This window comes from Miniopterus natalensis, chromosome 2 (assembly GCF_054644295.1).
Source record: "Miniopterus natalensis isolate mMinNat1 chromosome 2, mMinNat1.hap1, whole genome shotgun sequence".
In the NCBI taxonomy this organism is placed as follows: Eukaryota; Metazoa; Chordata; class Mammalia; order Chiroptera; family Miniopteridae; genus Miniopterus; species Miniopterus natalensis.
Genome location: NC_142082.1, coordinates 135,632,282 through 135,650,965, shown reverse-complemented (window position 1 = coordinate 135,650,965; position 18,684 = coordinate 135,632,282). Strand labels below are relative to the sequence as shown.

The 18,684-nt window shown below is 42.0% G+C and overlaps 1 protein-coding gene across 1 annotated transcript in view; it reads right to left on the bottom strand.

The window, feature by feature from the left end:
• Window positions 1-9,257: 9,257 nt before the first annotated feature.
• Window positions 9,258-18,684, bottom strand: part of LRIG3 (leucine rich repeats and immunoglobulin like domains 3) — a 46,861-nt gene continuing 37,434 nt past the window's right edge. Inside the window, exons 14-19 of the mRNA XM_087814573.1 lie at window positions 17,698-17,979; window positions 16,276-16,728; window positions 15,353-15,511; window positions 13,642-13,785; window positions 13,281-13,556; window positions 9,258-11,795 (exon numbers count right to left, since the gene is read on the bottom strand). Coding sequence (XP_087670699.1) covers window positions 11,551-11,795; window positions 13,281-13,556; window positions 13,642-13,785; window positions 15,353-15,511; window positions 16,276-16,728; window positions 17,698-17,979 — 1,559 coding nt within the window. The 3' untranslated portion in view covers window positions 9,258-11,550. The remainder of the gene's footprint in view (window positions 11,796-13,280; window positions 13,557-13,641; window positions 13,786-15,352; window positions 15,512-16,275; window positions 16,729-17,697; window positions 17,980-18,684) is intronic.

Below are 18,684 nucleotides of genomic sequence, written 5' to 3'. Positions count from 1 at the left end.
ATAGGTAGTCCCTGTGGTTGGAGGTGGTGAGGGGGGAGAGAACACAGTAGGCAACGGTGTCAGAGACATAAGGATAACCTGGATCCTATATGGCCTTGCAGAAAAATGTAAAGGTCTTTTGTCCTTTACTCTGAATTCACGGCAGTGTTTCGAGCATAGGAAAGGCAGGGCTTGTATGTTATAACAGGATCACCCCAGTAAGTGTTCTTGAGAATAGATTGAAGGGTACAAAAGCCAGGATACTAATTATGAGTGTACTGCATTAATTCAGGTGAGGATGCAGGTAGCTTGGAACAGGTTGGTGGCAAGGGATGTGAGAAATTGCTGGACTCTGGATATATTTTGAAAGCAGAGTCAACAGAACTTGCTCATGGATTTGAAATAGGGTATCGCAGGAAGAGAGAACTTAAAAGTGACTAGTATTATTTTTTTAAACATGAACAAGGGAAGAATGAAGTTGCCATTAAATAAAATGGAAGCCACTATGGGAGGAGCAGCTTTTGAGAGGGGAAGATCAGGAGCTCAGCGCTTGACATGTAAAGTTCAAGACTCCTAGCAGACATCTAAATGCAGCTGTCAGTGAAGCAGAGGAAGAGAAGTTCAAGGAAGAGAGCAGAGCTGGGGATAGAGACATGAGCATCATCAGTATTTAGATGGCATTTAAAGTCATGGGATAAGGCAACATTCATCAAAATAAGAAGAGGTGAGGTGGAACCACCAAAGGAGACACATTCCTTGGGGTAGAAGGAAAACCAGAAAAATATCCTGGAAGCCAAGAGAAGAAAATGTTTTAAGAAGGCAGGATTGATCAAACATCAAATGCTGTTGGTAGGTCGGGCTGAGGCGTGATGGAGGAGTGACCACCTGATTTGGAAACGTGGAAGTCTTAGGTGACCGCAACAAAAGCCATGTGGAGAAGAGGTGAGTACAGGAGCCTGAAGGGATGGGCTCATGAACGGGTAAAAGGTGAGGAATGAGGTACAACTGTCCTAAGAGTTCTGTGGTTGGACAAAATGGGGGGAAGGGGAGAAAAATGGAGCAGACAAAGAAAGAAACGGTGTCCAGTTGGCATCCAGATTTCAATTTTTAATATGAGAGAGAAATAAGACTGGTCTGTATCCTTATTTTAAAAACCCAGAATAAAGAGTAAAAAATGGATAATGTAAGAGAGGAATTTCCTGGATCAGTGGCCTTGAGTAGACAACGGAGGATCCAGTGCACAACAAAAAAATGTCTTACAGTGGTTGCCTAGATAAACAAAGTGTTATACGTTAACATCGCTTAACATGTTAAAGCTTCATATTTTATTGGGATGCTGAAATTATAAGGAAGCATGAATGAGGACAGCGGGAGTGTGGTGGGAAGAGAAGGGAGGCAAAAAGGGAATATTAACGATCTGACGGTAGTTTTGTGACAAACTGGTTGCTCTGTCTTGCAGGATGCCATATCATAGAAACTGGCAAGTCCCCCAACAGTCTAGAATTTGTTCAACAGTTCACACCTCTCCTCTGTCAGAGCTGCCTCCCTGCAGGAAGACCCAGGGTGGGAGGCAAGAGGTGCGTACGCACGGCAGAGGGGGAAAGAGCTAGAGAGATGGCTAGTTCTTTGGGCACAGAGGTATGCACATCGTGGTGGTGGACTTGCGCTCCTTTGTTTGCTTCTATTTTCTCCAGAAAATTAGCTGAGTGGGAGCAAGTGATGAGGAAGTTGGGACCCTTGTAGACAGAGGAGGTTGAAGTGGTTATCTGGGAGCATGCGAGGTATAAAGTGACCAGGGAGCCTGGGAATGCCCGCCTTGTCTAGGGAGTCTGCAGAAGCTTCCTGGGAAAGGGACCTTGAAGCTGAGACCTGAAGAATGAGCTGGAGTTAATGGGATGGACAGGGTGCTTATCTTCTGGAAAAGGAAATGTAATACGTAGGGACTAGGAAAAGCATAGCACAGTTGAATATAAATATTGCTGAGTATAGCTCATGATGAGCAAAGAATAGGGAATGAGTTTATAGAAGTAGGTAATCGGAGGATTTGCTCTTCAGGTCTTATATTTCAAGGGACTATATAAATAATATCTATAAGAAAGATTAAAATATGTTCCATGAACAAAAATATATTAATATTAGTTAAAAATAATAATAATAGTTAAAAATAGATAATTATTCTTAACTACTTGATTCGTTTTGATTAAGTAGGGTCTTGGTCTTTCCTGACAACATTCATAATGGAAATACTTGATGAATTAAGGTTATTGAAATGCAAGTCAAGAGTTGAGAAATTTACAAGTACTTGTGAAATTCAGCAACCCTGGGAATTGCTGATGTTCCCAATGAAAGTCACAATTAGTCCCATGAACAGAACAGTAAGCATAGCTGTGATTCACAAATATGAAAAGTATTCATTTCACAGGTAATAGACGATATTATCTTCAGCTCCTCTATAATATCTTCATAGCTATTACATCAGAGAGGAATTTAATGATATACTTACAATACTTAGAATCTTTAGTAGAAGTAGCCTAAGAGCCTACTCAGAATTACACAAACACACATCTGTGCACATCCACAGATATTCATAACTTTTGCAGAGAAGCTAGATAAAATGTGAAATGGAAGACATAAAAATAAAACCAATTACTGTCTTGGCAACAAGAGTTCTTTTGCTCTACTTAGCCATCTCTCTGAAAATAAGAGTGTGCATTAGCGACAATTCAGATAGTAATATATTTCGATGCTTCTATCTCCAGGAAATTTTTATCATTTCAATAAATAATCGAGATATACTTGGACATAATGACATCTAAAACTTTAGAGAATTAAGAGTAAATTTAACAGAGCAATGAGACTCCATTTTTTAAAAAGTCAGACTTGGGATATCTTCAAATTTTAGGTCTTCAAGTAAACTTGCTAATGGCTGCCCTACTCATCTTGTGTACCCTGAAAGAATGCATCTTTGAGGGCACCCCTTTGACTTTATCCATTCTTCACTGCAGTATTGATATGACTACCATGCTCTCAGAGTTAATGCTAAAAGCTATGGGGAACACTAAGTACAACCCTTGGAGAGACTCCCAGAGAAAACCCATGAGAAGGAGACTTCTGCCTTCACCCCCCACTCAGAAAGGTAACTGGCTTCAGTCCGTGAGGCTTCTCCAAGTGGAAGAGGGGTCTGCTAGAGCCACATTAATCACACGAGCCTCCATCGTTAGCCGTTAAACTACAGTGGAAAAGTTAAGTCACCGTATGCTTGACATGCTGTGGTCCGCCGAGGGGGAGAAGTGGTGTGCCTCCTTTAATTACTCCCGTGGAACTGAGCACATGTCTAGCCATGGTCTTTTCTTTTACTATTTCCCAAATAATGAGCACTCTAATTGCTTCAGCTGGGGCAGCCCTTGCTCGTTTTCAAACCTGGCTGCCAGTGTTCTCTCCCTTTCTTCCCTCTATTCTCTCATCCACGCTCTCCCCTTCCTCCCCCCTCCCCCTTTCTTTGGTCTGAATTTGATGAAGGTCTGGTTTTTACTCCCTGAAAGTTTAAGTGGTTGAGTTAAATCACAACTTGCTTTGGTCAATCACCTAGGGAGCTTTTTAGGAATTGGGGAAACATTTTATTTACGACTCAACTTTCCACCTGTGCTGACATGGCCTGGAATTTACAGCTATATTGAAAGCGTTATAACCAGCACCTCAGAAATTCCACATTCTCTTGAGCTGCATTATTATGGAACATTTGTCAGGCAGCCAATTGCTGTGTCAGCCCCTAATTGATTTATATTAGCATCTGTAAGAACAGAGTGGAGTGAGGGTGGGGGTGAGCCTGGGACCACTTTAGACAACCCATTGCTGAGTTTCCTGTGGACATAAGCGACTTCCAAACAGAACTGAACATAGACACCGTGGTTGTCTTTTTGTTTTATTTTTATGCAGCATGTTTAACATTACATATATTAACAAAGCCAGTAGAAACTTTTATTACTTTGTGAAAAGTCGAGTGAGCTTGCCCTCTCTCTGCCATGCTGCTACTTAACTCTAAGAACACCTGGCCCTAAGAGGTGGGATTCATTTTTCCCTGGGGAAGGGGGTGATTAAAGAAGCTAAGAAACACCTTCAAAATGTTTTCCTCTGACAGCCTTCATTTACAAAATAGAGTAGTTAGCTTTAATAGCTCTCTTCGACACTTAGAGTCCACTCCTCCTGGATTAGAAACATAAATCTAAATTACTCATTTAGAAGCACCTGGTCTGAGGTTAGGTCCATGTCGAGGAAACCTGAAGAAATAAGCAAAGAAACCATGGTGAGAATGTCCAGGGCACCCATTCACTCCAGCATTGGTTCTTGGGTGCATGAATGGCTTATCCAAGAGCTCCCCCCAAACCATGGAGCTCCCGGCTTGTCTTGGCCAGCCTGATCTTAGCTGTTGGCATCTTTGGTGGACACCCCAGTCGCTGCCATTCCCGAATGTATCATATCTGACCCAATTCACACACTTAGGTTATGTGCCTGGCCTCTGTTGGTATGCGAGTTTGCAATAATTTATACACTGTTGCCTAGGAGCTTCTGTAAGGGTGTAGTGCAGGGCATAGGGCATGATAGGAGACGGGCGTGGTGTGAGTATGGAAACAGGACTGTAGGATGAAAGAATGGAGTCACTTAGGCTTATTTGGGCCCCTGGCTATGGGGCAACCACAGCTGAGAGGACCTCAAGAGAAGGGGTGTCTTCTTTCTACTGCCCCCAGAGAACTGGCTAGTCAACAGAGGTCCTAGTGGCAGTGGCAGGCCTGGGACACAGTGTGTGCCTGGGCCACAGAGCTCCTGGCCACAGCAGGCCTGGGATACAGTGTCCCTTGAACTCCATACCCCACATCCAATCCACCAGCAAATCCTGTTGACTCCGAATTCAAGATACATAAGCAATTATCACCCTCACTACCTTCATGGCTGAAATTGGCATTGAAGCCTGCAAAAGGGTTTCCAGGAAGGCAAAAGGAAATAAAGAGCAACAGAAGAGATTTAAAATGTACTAATTGCCTAAATATTCATTCATTCATTGAACAATCATGTACTGAGCACTTTTTGCATGTCGAGCATTATTCCATTTGCAGGGAACACAAGGATAAAGAAATAAAGAAAAGTTGCTGCCCTCATTTGTTGTGGAGGACAGGCAATAAGCAAAATAAATGAGTTAAATATACGGTATACTACACCGTGACAGATGCTAAAAAGAAAACTAAAGCAAAGAAATGTGCTTAGCAGTGTCCGAGGCGGGGGTGGCCACAGAAAATTCAATCATTTGAGCTACGTCCTGGAAAAAGGGAGGTACCCAGCAACGGTGGTACCTGGGGGCAGAGCCCTCCACACAGAGCAGAAAACTGCAAGTGCAAAGGGTGCTGAAGCAGGAGCATGCGGCAGAGGGGAAAGAGGAGATGATGCCGGAGAGGTAACGCGGGGGGCAGATCGTGGGGCCTTCCAGGCCATGGCAAGGACTCGGGCCTTTCCTCAGTGGAGCAGGCATAGAAATTGAGGGTTTTTATCAAAGGAAAGTCTTAGATGTTAACAGGCTTATCTAGTGGCCACGTTAATAATAGACTAGAGCAGGCGAGGTTGGAAGCGAAGAGATTAATTACGTGACTGTTATAATAATGCAGCCCAGACGTGATAGCCTATTTTTAGGTGTCACTGCTAATTCCGTCTTTGTCCCCTAAGCTTTTGGATCTCTTACCTACTCAGTCTACCAACTCTTCATCCCGTAACCTCCTGGGACGTAGACCAACAGCCCTGCTAATGATTCCCCTCCCTCCATCAGGAGCGTGTTTTACTCTCCCGAGTGTTATATTCTCCGACAATCTATTGAAATTTCCACTTGCGTTTTTTTTTAATGTTCCTCAAATTGTAGGCAATAAAATTTGCTATCTGCTCTCACCAAAAGTATCACGTTCTATGTCTCAGTTAAAGGTGCTCCCATCCATCTAATTGCAGGAGCTGGAACCCGGGTCTTCACTCCCCGCCCCACAGCCACTCCCAACTCCTTTTGAACTTATCCTGGTCGGGAGGACACTATGGCCCTTGCTTCCACCTTCGCCCAGCAAATATAAGCATCCACGTCTGTTCGTATGGATGTATGTGTGTCACGCACTGCACATGATGTAGCCACACTCAAAACCCACATGAAAATATGGACCAGACTCAAGCAACAAGAAAACCACCCAGGCTTCCCTGTGGCCTTCGCACGATGATTCACTGAAACCTCTATGGGGAAAACTTGGGGTCGAAGGAAATGCTTGGTTTTGAAAGAGGAGAGGATTCTGCCGGATGAGAGAAGAGAAAGAGCATCTCAGGAAAATAATTTTGTCACTTGTCTAGGAGCTTCATGGGGGAAGAATACTTGTTTTAATGGTATATTAGAGCCTAACCATCTATGACAGCACCTAGCACAGCAGGCGCTCGGTAATGTTTGCTGAACCCAGAATGAGGAAGTGCGCAGTCGCCCAACAGCATGTTGCCACCAAATTTCAACTCTGAGCAGCACGTGTCAAAATAAAGCCACAGAGGCGCGTAGGGGCTGGTCAGGGGCACTGTATTGTCCCGTTAAAAAGTTGGGAGTGGGGCATGGTTCGAAGGGTGGGCTGGAATGAGTGTGCGAGGTCTTATGTGCTGTAACGAGGGCTTCAAGTTCAGCCACTGAAGGTTTTTAAACAAGAAGGTGACCAATTTAAATCTATTTTAGAAAAAAACAATTCTGGTAACAGTGAAACAAGGAGCTGGGTAAGATAGGAGAGGCAAGACGACACTTGCAAGCGACAGATGAGGGTCTGAACCTGGCTGTGGTCATGGAATTAGAGGAAAGGCATGAACAGCCTCGAGATGATTCAGGTGCAGAATCCACAGGAATGGGGGTTACTGATCGTTAAACAGGAAAGGGGGTACCAGAACCCGACCAGATCCCCAGCTTGTTCTAGGACACGCTGCGCCAAGTACATTCAGCAGCTCTAGGTGGTTCAGGTAGAATTAGAGACAAAATTAGTGCCAGTTACAGGGGCCCTCAGCTACAGCATGTAACACATTGTGTTCTAAGTGTGTATTTATTCACGTCCCTGTTTCCTGTCCCACTGATCATCGGGACAAGGATTATTTTCCTCAATTCATGTCGCCTATGCAAAATATGCAACTGAGTATTGAAACAATGTTTGACAACTGATAGTGCGTTGTTGCCAAATTTCAACTCTGAGCTGTAGATAGGTCAAAATAAAGCCATACGCAGAAATATCATGTAACTACCAAAAAATGGTAATAATTTCATGACGGCATTAGGTGTTAAGTTCAAATGTGATTTTAAAAAAAATTAAAATTGTTAAATTAAAAGCCAAAATCAACCACGAGACTCAATAAAGGTATATGAAAAAGAGGAAATAATTGTAGAAGGAATTTGAGAATAAAATCGCAACAGTTGTGAGTTGCTTTGCCTCCTTCTTTAAAATGTATTCTCAAAAATTCTTTAATTAAAAAATGCAATTCTAATGAAAAACTATGTGAATATTGGTCATAATTTCTTGCTTTCATGGATATCAGCTGTCATATGGGAGGATATGGAATTCAGGGTATAGAATTCAGATCCTTGACAGGAAATAGAGTAAAAAGGGGAAACAGACTTGCAATTTTTGCAATAGTAACAGTATTTGATAAATTGTACACATTTCAATCTATAATATAAACTTTCATGTGTTTTACCTTGAAATACACCTTAAGTAAAATCAAACATCTTTATTAGAAGACATCCCACCACTATTAAACTTCTAAAAAAAAAAGGCCCCAAATATTGGAATAATTCAGTATATATTCAGTAAATATATGTGGGTAAACCTTTTCTCTGTTAAGAGAAAATACCAACCAAAGTATCTCTGAGTCATTTTAGGTCAAATCTGTAAACTCTCAAGACTGTTTCAGTACACTCTTATTATACATTAGTTTTAAATGCCTCATGGAAAAGTTCTGGTAAGTGGGTATTTCTGAAATAGTGAAATTATTTGTGAAGAAACTGTATCCCTCTTTAAAGACTCAAATCATTTTTTGGCAGGACATTGTGTTATTCAATGTGTTAATAGAATGCTGTTTTAAAAAGATAATTTCTAAATTATCCTAACAACAGCTCTGACAAGGGACGTAAAGAACCCAGACAACTCAACACCAAACAAAAAATCCAATTAAAAAATGGGTAGAGGACCTGAACAGACACCTCTCCCAAGAAGACATACAAATGACCAACAGATATATGAAAAGATATTAGCTATTAGGGAAATACAAATCAAAATTGCAGTGAGATACCACCTCACACTTGAGTGGCTGTTATCAACAAGACAGGTAATAACAAATGTTGGAGAGGTTGTGGAGAAAAAGGAACCCTCATTCACTGCTGGTGGGAATGTAAACTGGTACAGACACTATGGAAAACAGTATGGAGGTTCCTCAAAAAATTAAGAAAAGAATTACCATATGACCCAGCAATCCCTCTTCTGGGTATCTACCCGAAAATTTTGAAAACATTTATTCACAAAGATTTATGCACCCCCTTTGTTCACTGCAGCATTATTCGCGGTGGCCAAGACATGGAAACAAACAAAGTGTCTCTCAATAAGTGACTGGATAAAAAAGCCGTGGTACATATATACTATGGAAACCTACTCAGCCATAAGATGAAATACTGCCATTTGCGACAACATGGATGGACCTTGAGAATATTATGCTAAGTGGAATAAGTCAGACAGAAAGAGCTAAGAGCCATATGATTTCACTCATATGCTGGAGAGAAAACGGAAACCCATCGATATAGACAACAGGATGGTGGTTACCAAAGGGAAGGGGGTGGGCGGGTAGTAAAGGGTAAAGGGGGCCAAATATATGGTGACGGCAGGTGATCTGACTTTGGGTGGTGGGCACGCAGTGCAATATACAGATCATGTATCATAGAAATGTACACTTGAAACCTATATGATCTTATTAACCAATGTCACCGCAATAAATTTAACTGAAAAATAAAATAAAAAAACTTATTTTAAAAAATAAATTATCTTATTACATAAGTCCAATCACTGCTGATTCCAAAAGTGGGGGAAGAGCAGGCATTTTGCAATCACCTTTGGTTCTCGCTCTCTTTGAAAAACACCAGTACAGTACATCTACTGCAATGTTGGTTGTGAATTACTTCCTTTCACATTAAATCAAAAGCACTAAAACCCTTCAAGTGTGTACATAGATGAAAGCACTTTCCAATCAGCTTTTCAACAATAGTACCATTGGCTTTATTCTGAGAAAGAACTGTTGGCTTCTTTCTGTGGGAACACTGTGAAAATAAATTGTAAATGTTCAACAGATATTTAATTTTTATAAAATGTTGCCTGCCACAATTAAGGAATATTTTCCCTCAATATCTTAAAAAACAGGTAACAGTATACATAGTAACTATCTTATCATTAGTGTCAATAGTGGGGGAGAAAAATACAAAAGTTGTGTGAACATCTATTAGGATATGTTGTACATGAATTGCCCTTGTATCAGAAAGCATAGGAAAAATTAAAGATTTTAAGCATTCCTCCTCAAATAAGCCAAGTGACCTGATACTTATTTACATTAGTTTTTTTTCTCTTCAGTCTATGTTATTTCAAGACCTCTTAACACCTTCTAGACTCATTTTGTTAATTCAATATGAAATCTCAAAATTATACGTATCTTTTTCCTGCAAATGTCCAAAAGAAATTGAGCTCCTCCTGTTTTCCCAGACAGCTAAGATTATATGCAACCCACATTGGAGGGAAGGGAAAAATCACATTGATGTAGAGTGGATCTAAGTTTTGAATTTCAGGCGTTAATGACTTAAACCTTCGTGCTTTGGTCTGGAAAAATTAAATCCTTTAAATAAGTTCATAATTATTGAACAGGCCCCTAGCAATGCTTGCATCACATCTGGCAATAATGAGGACAGATCAACAATAAGATCTGAAAAGTTGGCAATATGATAAAGGCAAGGCACCCGAGATCACTTCTCCGCACTTAGTCACTGGTGGTCCGAGGAAGAATCAACTTCCTGCCTTGGACTCAGTGTCTAAATTAAAAGAGGAAAATCTGACTGCGATCTGGGTTCCAGGCTTCTGGCTCACAAACAACAAAGCTCTCAGCTCACTAAGCAGGAAAACTTTACCCAACATCAACTCAGAGGAGAATCTGCTTTTCTAAGAGCTGTTTTCAATTTAGTTCAAAGAACTGACAATGACATACAGTCACACTTTCAACTGGTTAGATTTTAAAGCTGCATGTGCTATGTTAACTCCTTCCATAACAATTTAATTTCTCTTGCCGACAGGCTTTTAACTACATATGTGAACAAGGATTTCCTGGGGTGTGTGGGGGAAGAGGGGGATCCAGTTTCATCATCAGAATTATTAAACTTTGTTTTATCCAATTACTTCAAACGATGTCACTTAATTTCTATTTAAAACAAATATTCTAAATAGTTTTATGTGTTTAAATAACAGACTTGATACTCAGTTAACAAATAGAGAGCTCTGATGACCAAATTAGAAAAATATTTTAATTCTTAAAGGATGTTGCAGGATAGCTTAGAATACCTTTTCCTATAAGAAAACCAGTAAGAACAGCAAACAATTCTACCAGCATCCCATTATAACCTGGGACAGTGGATGAAAATCCGTATCTACTTTACTTGTTTTAACTATAGAAATGTGCAGAAGCCACCCTCTTTATAATGAAAAGGATGGTGAATGTGAAACTATTTGGAAAAGCACAAGGCATTAGCGCACATAAGGCATTATTATAATTAAGGAATCACGGCTAGAGCAGTGGCTTAAGCAACGGTGGTTGTACTACCTTACACCAGAGTATAACAAATCTTTTGTTTGAAGAAGTAGAAACAAATGAATGGACGTCGGATCTTTGTAGCTCCTTCTCATTTACTATGTGCTTTCACATATACTAATCTGGTCAGAACCCTGGGAGGTAAGCAAAATGGTTTTATTTCGCTCATATTTTTATGTGCTGCATATAAATCATCAATTTGAGACATGATAATATGAAATAATTAACCCTACATGGTGTTAAAAACAATAAAAATGCTATCGTATAGATGGCGCTTGGGATCAAAATGATACATTTTATTAAATGTAATGTGCAAAGTAAAATGAAGTGACCTCTATTCAAAAAAAGTACAAGACAGGTATTATTTAAATTGCTTTAGTACTTATTTTCAATAAAAAGAAATCTGGCATTATAAAAATACATAAAATAGTCATGGATTTATACCCTTAATTTACACAAGATTTTTTTTTTTTTTTGCATAAAACAAAGTTATAAAATAGTTTAAAAAGAATTCTTATATGAAAGTTATTCCCAGTATAAAATTTTTATAAATTTTGGTAATTTTGGTCCATCTGTATAAATAAGACATTTTATCCCTTTAGAATTCATAACTCCATTTAAAAACATAGGATTCTCTCTCTTTTAAATAAAAGTCCACTTGAGGTAGTAGTATGTTAGAACTCTTTGGTCCCATTCAGTCTATGTATCCAAGTCGTAAGACTGAAAATTTGGAGTCCTGTGGTTTTCTAAGTTCTGTTTGTAGGTGCATGTGTGATTTTCTTGCTGAAAATCTGTCCTTCCTTTCCCATCTTCCTCTGACTCAGAGTCCAAGTCCGGGGAAGAATGCGCTTTCAAGTGAATGGCTCTTGGCGGACAATCCGATGGCTGTCCCAAGCTTGAAAAGGCATCCGGGAGAGGTCTCCTCAGAGGCTTTCCAAATGTTCCTGAAAGGAAGAAACCCCTTGAGTATACGGCTCTTTTTGCTAACATGTAAGTCATCAAAAAGCACTTCAGCCCGGCCAGCATGGCTCAGCAGTTGAGCATTGACCTATGATCTAGGAGATCACGGTTCAATTCCCGGTCAGGGCACATGCCCGGGCTGCGGGCTCAGTCCCCAGTGGGGGGCGTGCAGGAGGCAGCCCATCAACGACTCTCTCATCATTGATGTTTCTCTCTCTCCCTCTCCCTTCCTCTCTCTGAAATCAATTAAAATATATATTTTTAAAAAAGCACTTCAAATACAGCACCTTGCCCCATGAGCATGAATAAACATTTTCCACAAGTCCACATTACAGTACTCAGGTGTATCTGTAGGTGTGTCATGGAGACAGAACTTACAGACTGGAGCTGAGGAGACCTACATCCCTCTTATACATACACCCACTCAGCGCATGCATCTATTCCTTATCGCTTCTCATGGCCTATAGTGATATTAATCATTGAGCAATGAAGTTCCCTAATATAAGTTCTCCCCAAACCCCACTTGAGGACTTAAAAGAGTCCATAGTCTCCATGAAGAGCGTTTAGGCAGAATGTACATATAAACTGTACATGAATAAAGAAAGTATTTAAAAAAATAATCCTTATGTCATTTTCTTTCTTTTTCAGTAGCAGAATATTATTCAATGGACTCAAATTCTTGCCTCAGTTGTATAAAAGATATTATTTTCTTTCTTTTTTGTTTTTTGCAAAAAGGAATATAAATAATTATACTGTGGCAAAATATTAAATTTCTTAATAGCTGGGTAAAATAGTTTAAAACTGTTTCTTAAAAAACAAGACAAGCTGTGGTTTCTTTCCCCCTATCTCCTCCACTCAGTGAAAATATGATCTCAGTTCTTCCATCACGCTGGTCCCAGGCACTAGACGGAGGAAGTCCACACATGAATCTCGGTGCCAGCCAGGATCTACCACCACCACCTCGGGCTTTAGGGCTCTGCTGGTCTCCTCTGCCAAAGGTAGACCAGCCTGGCTGACGAGCCGTTAGTCGTTGCCAGGTAGGACGCCGTCTACCCTTCGGCTGCGGGTTTAGTTATAAGCCACCAGACATCCCAAACCACAATCATGCAGTGCACACAACTCCACCCCAAAGGCTGCAGCAGCCCAAAACCACTTTTTCCACAGGGCTGACAAGCTGAGCTCCTAAGTCACTCCTGAAGCCCTTGTGTTCTAGATGATGCCACACACAGTGCTACCCAGAAAGCTCCTAAGGCTTAGTTATGGATTAAATACATAATCAAGTAAAATCCCCCATGTCTGACTTTGCTTTTAGAAATATGTACACTAACTAATAGAATGTCATAACAGAATCATTCAAAACCAAAAAACCATTTTGCACTCGTTCAGCATCTGAAGCTCTCAGGGCTCCCCAACATGCCATGTGAAATATGGGTCCCGAGTCAAGGTGTCTCATAAATGAATAAACTTACCCATGAACGAATTATTTGAAGTAAGTGATGTTGGCTCTGAACTTGGACTAAAATCTAAAGAGGACTTGCTGGGACACACATTCCTTGCGCCGGGTCCCTCGTTTGGAGAGTGAACAGAGGTGATTAGCTTCCTCACGTGGGAAGGCCATCCGACCTCACCGGCACTCTGTTCGCTGGCTGCTTCTGCGGGATGAGCACACGGGTAGCACTCCTTTTTCTTTACGTAACTGGGCTCACAGTGGTCCATTAAGGCAGTTCGAGGGTCCGGAACACAGCCTTTTCACATGGGGACAGTATCAGGAGACAGAGTTAGCTTCAGGAAATCTTTCAGGAAACAGGATCGGATAAGGCCACCACGTACCTGTATGATAGCCGTCAAAGGGATCTGAGCCATATACACTCCCCTTCACGTACACAGGGCCTGGCGACCCCAGGAAGGGACAGAGGAATGGGTCTGTGGCCGCTTCTACGTCGGCTTCGCTGCTGTTGTCAACAGGGCATGTCCCTTTAAAACAGGTATCTTAGTCACTGAACTGATTTTATTCAAGTACCAGCCAGCATTCTCTCCACTTGGAGCATCTGCCATGTTTATGGATGAAAACTTTGGATAGAGTATGAAATAAAGGAAAAAACTGCAGAAATTTCAGGCGTTCAAAAAATGTATCAAAGCTTATGGGCTGAGTAAACTTGTGACGTACATCTCACTAACAGAGGACTTGATTCACTGTACACTGTACTAGATGTGTGGACCTGCTTGCTGGCCCCACCTGTTTGCAGGAGAAGCTGATCTGGGTATGGACACTGCAGCACAGTGCTGTGACCGGAACCACATGATGCCATCAGCACTGCCCCTCCCTCCACAGACACAGTGACCGGGACCACAGACTGGCACTTAACCAATGACCTCTCAGTGCCCAGAGCAAAGACAGGCTCAGCCAAAAACAAATCTTATCGTATTTGAGCTAAACCACCCAGAAACAAGATGTCAGATAGTAGCGGGCACAGCAGTTGAAGGACAAGAGATACAGTGAGAGCAGGAGGAGCTGTGATGAGCCATGTGCCTACGGCAGGAACTGGACAGAGGGTGGCTGGTGGTCTCAAAGAGCAGAGAAGGTGGGGAAGGTGACCCGGTAATGCTGGTGACCCCTAGAGCGGCTCTGGGAGCAGACTGACCTCCAGCCCCAGCATCCAAGTGATATTATGCCCCAGTTCTGTCCCTTTAGACTTTTTATAAATGTCTTTTCAGTAAACCCTCCTACATTTCAACAAGCTTGGGCCTCTGCTCTTTGTAACCAAATGAGTCTGACCAGAACACCCGCTTTTATGCTCAAATCTTTTATCTCTATACCCTCTCCCATTGCCTTTGTCATTCTTAGCTGAAGTTTTGCTCACCACTGACTAAACTGTAAAACTGAAAACAAATATTCTCCCTTCCCAAGTATGGAGTCCACCACAGAGCAGACACTCAATAAATGCTTGTGGAAAAGGTGCCAAATGTTTGAAAATAATGTCAATAGCTTCCACTTGGTGAGCCCTTAATCTGTGCCAAGTAGTTTTCCATTACCATTTAATTTTCACAACAACCTGACAGGAAGTACTGTAACTGCCCAGGGAGGCATAGGAAGTGCCAGAAGTGGCTCTTGAACAGAAGATGTGATCTTATTTACGCTGCCTCCATTATTATTCTTAACACCATACAGTTCTTAAAGCAGGAGTCAGAATCAGATTTCTCTAATCAAATGATTTTTAAGTCATTTGACTTTTAAGACCATGCATGAAGCCAGTCAATGTCATTTAATAAGGAGAACATTCAGGGCCAGAGAACATTTATAATGTCAAGAAAATATTTCCATTGCACAGAGGAATTAAATTTTACTTCACCTAGTTGCCTCCTTTTATTGTTAGAAACAAAGATTTTTCTAGTATTTAAGAAAATGTATTTAATTTTAGCTTTACTAGTGACCTCAGGCCAGGTCCTAAGATCAATTTCTGGTGAAAATTAGTATTATATTTGAGCTTCCCATTAGATTACTTCAAAACAACTACAGCCTATGTTCACTTTAAGCACTTACCGTTACTCTCATGCTGTGGTAAGAAAAATCCACCCCCTGAGGAAGTGACGAACTGGTGGTGGCTCCCGCTTTCTGAGGAGATGTACCCATCCTGTCTGTCAGCTAACGTTCCTTGAGATGACAAGTAACTAGGGATATCTGCCGGCAAGTTGGTCTCATCTACAATCAAACAGCAGCATTCTCTTAACCAAGAAGGATCACAAGGGCCTCGTGGGCTTCCCAGACAAACAGCATGTACCACTTCGGTTCCTGTACAATCAAATCCATCTACTCCTGAAAAACCATCTTGACTGTGCAGCATGCAGGCAGGCAAGTTAGGGCTGCTGCTCTGGGAAGCCTGACCTGATTTTCTACCTCATCGCCTGTGGGATGGCCCTCCCAAATTTCAAAAACAAGCGTTTAAAAAGAAAGGTTTGAGAATTTTCATGGGATAGTCTCTAAGCCCTTGAATGGAGCTTGATTTCTGTGATGGTCCTGACTTATTACTCACTGATACAGGAGTTTGCACAGAGGCCTCTCCCACTAATAACGAGTGTCCCCTCCCTAGATTCCTGCAGACACAAATGAAACAAAAACCTACAGCAGAGAATAAACCTCACAGCTGAGGGCTGCTCCTGGGTCTCCATCACCACCATGTGAAGGAGTTAGGCTGTTTAACTACATGATGTCCACTGTTTAACTATATGATGTCACAGCCAACAGAACATCCTGATGAGGCTTTAACAAAAACGATTAATCTTTAAACATCAGCCGTATTGTGGCCCAGGGTGCTATTTTTAGCTAACCATGTTTCTGCAGCTTGAAACAAATGAGTCACCCTTCTGACATGGCCTCAGCCTGCAGGACACACATTCTGGAAGAGAATTACCCAGGATCACACACACACGACCGCTGCGTCCCTAGCCAAGCTCCTGTTTACACACCTGTGTTGGTAATGCTGCAATCTTCGTTCCTCCGCCTTGTGTGGTAGATGATGACCACCCACACGAGCGACGTGCCCACCACACAGCAAACCACCGCTATGATCACGATGCCCACAGTGGCCCACCCATCGTCGTCTAACGATGAGGCAGTCATCTGAGGGGAGTCGCAGGTCGGAGTGGGGATCACACTGAGGCGCACGTGGCCTCTCTCAGTGCCCAGGGTGTTAGACATCTCACATGTGTATTTCCCAGCATCGCTGACATCGGAGTCCACAATGATCAGCAGCTGATTGCCTGCTGCAAAAAAGTGCCTCTCAGTGACCACCAAGGGGCTGTCATCCTTGGTCCAGTTCAACCTGGGAGGAGGGCTCCCTCCGGCGATGCACTGCAGGACGGCCGTTTCTCCCTTGGTTACAGTTCGGTCCAACAGGGGCCGCAAAAACGATGGCGTTTCTGAAAGGACAAGTTATGTTTTTTTATCTCTTAAATGAAATTAGGTTTTGCCTGAGACCCAACATGTGAATTTTTTCACAGTGGAAGGTAATATTTTATTCTTCCACCAGTTAATACGCTGCTTCTTTAAGAGCCTGAACATATACAGCATCTGGGATTTCCTTTCATTGTCTAGCTGTCACTTACAACACCAGTTAAAAATAACATTTACTAATTTTTTAACCTCAATCTCCCCAACTCTTGATAAGGTTGGGGAACAGTGGGAGAGGGGCAAAGCAAAACATTTTAGACATTTTTCAGAAACAGAAAATGTATAAAAATAATTTCAAGCGCAAGAGTGTGTTGATACATAAAAAATCAGAACATTTAAATTTTTAAAGGGAAACTTTCTAGTGCCAGGTGTCCAGCCCTATATCAAAATTCTGAAAATGATTTACTTTCATTCTTTGGTGTTAACAGGTTACTTTAACTTCTTTAAAGATACATGTATAATTAACATGTTCACATTTTTAAAAGAGCATTTGTTGAGGTAAAAGAGAAAAAAACAGCCTGGTTTCCAGACAGGTAGGGTAAGCCGAGAAAAGACAAGAGGTCCTTCCCAATTTATTCATGTGTTTATTATCTCACGTAACCTTTATAGTGTTGGGATATCGACGGAGACTGATGATGGGGAAAACTGGGGAGGGTGAAGCACTTCCCCACCTACCGCAGGAGGAGGCGGCGACAGAGGGAAAGCTTTTCCGCTCTCCTGGGAACAGAGGGAGCGGGCCTTCCACGGGCCACAGACTGCAAGCGTCACACACGCCTGACTTCGAAACTTCTGAGAAGCCATCTGTTCTTCCCAGGGAAGGGCGGGGTCCTACGGACCGATCATCTCTCACCCTCACAGCTTCTGACGCTTAGGTTCTGTGGGCGAGCCGGCACCTTTAAGGCTGATTTCTATCACGGAACCTGAAAGCACCCACTTACCCAGGACAGTCAGTGTCGCATTTGCAGAAATGCTTCCTGCGCTGTTTTGGGCTGTGCAGCTGTACACCCCGATGTCCTCTATCTTCACATCCACGATGAAGAACACGTCATCCTCGGGCATAACGTGCATGCGCCTCTCCCTCGCGGCCGGGAAGTCTGTGCCCCCGTCCTTCTGCCAGGCTATCTGCGGGGCCGGGTGTCCCAGGGCAGCGCACTCCAGGCGCGCCATGGCCCCGGCCCGGATGGTCAGGTCCATGGGGGTCTTGGTGAAAGAAGGGAGCACTGAAATCAGAAAAAAGCAATGTGGGTGTTGGCACTGTGCAGTTTTAGAGGCTCTTTTTCATTCCTTTTTTTTTTTTTTTTATACTTACAAATGTCCCTGACATAGGAAGGCAGGGTTTATGTCTAATTACAAGACAAAGAATCTAAAGTTGAGACAGGGAGATTAAGGGACTCCCTCAAGGTTACAGAGGTACAGAAATGATGGAGTCAGGATGAGACACAGGTCGCCTGATCTTCAGACTGAAGGTCTTTTGGCTATTTTCCAGTTTCCTCAGTAATTATCTGTGAGATCTTGGGCAAATCAATTTATCTCTTTGTACCCTGACCACTCCATCTTTTTTAAGTCCCTCCTGGCTCTAATACTCTAGGACTTTAAATGTGTTTTGTCCTAGAATTTAAGCTCAAAATTGTTGTGTGTCAGGCCTCAGCATTTGTGGAGTGCATGAATGAATCATATACAAAATCTTTTACCATGGATGATACAAATGATTAAATGAAAAAGTGGTAAGGACCCTATTGTAAAACTGTACACCTGCCACACAAAGCAAATGACTTACTTTTTTGGTATACTTCTTTTATGAACAACAGTGAACTTTTACTGCATTCACTGAGCACTTACTATATTCTAGGCATTCTGCTAAGTGCTTTGGACGAATTATTTTACTTAACGATTATCATACCTCTATAAGGTAGGTAGTATTATCC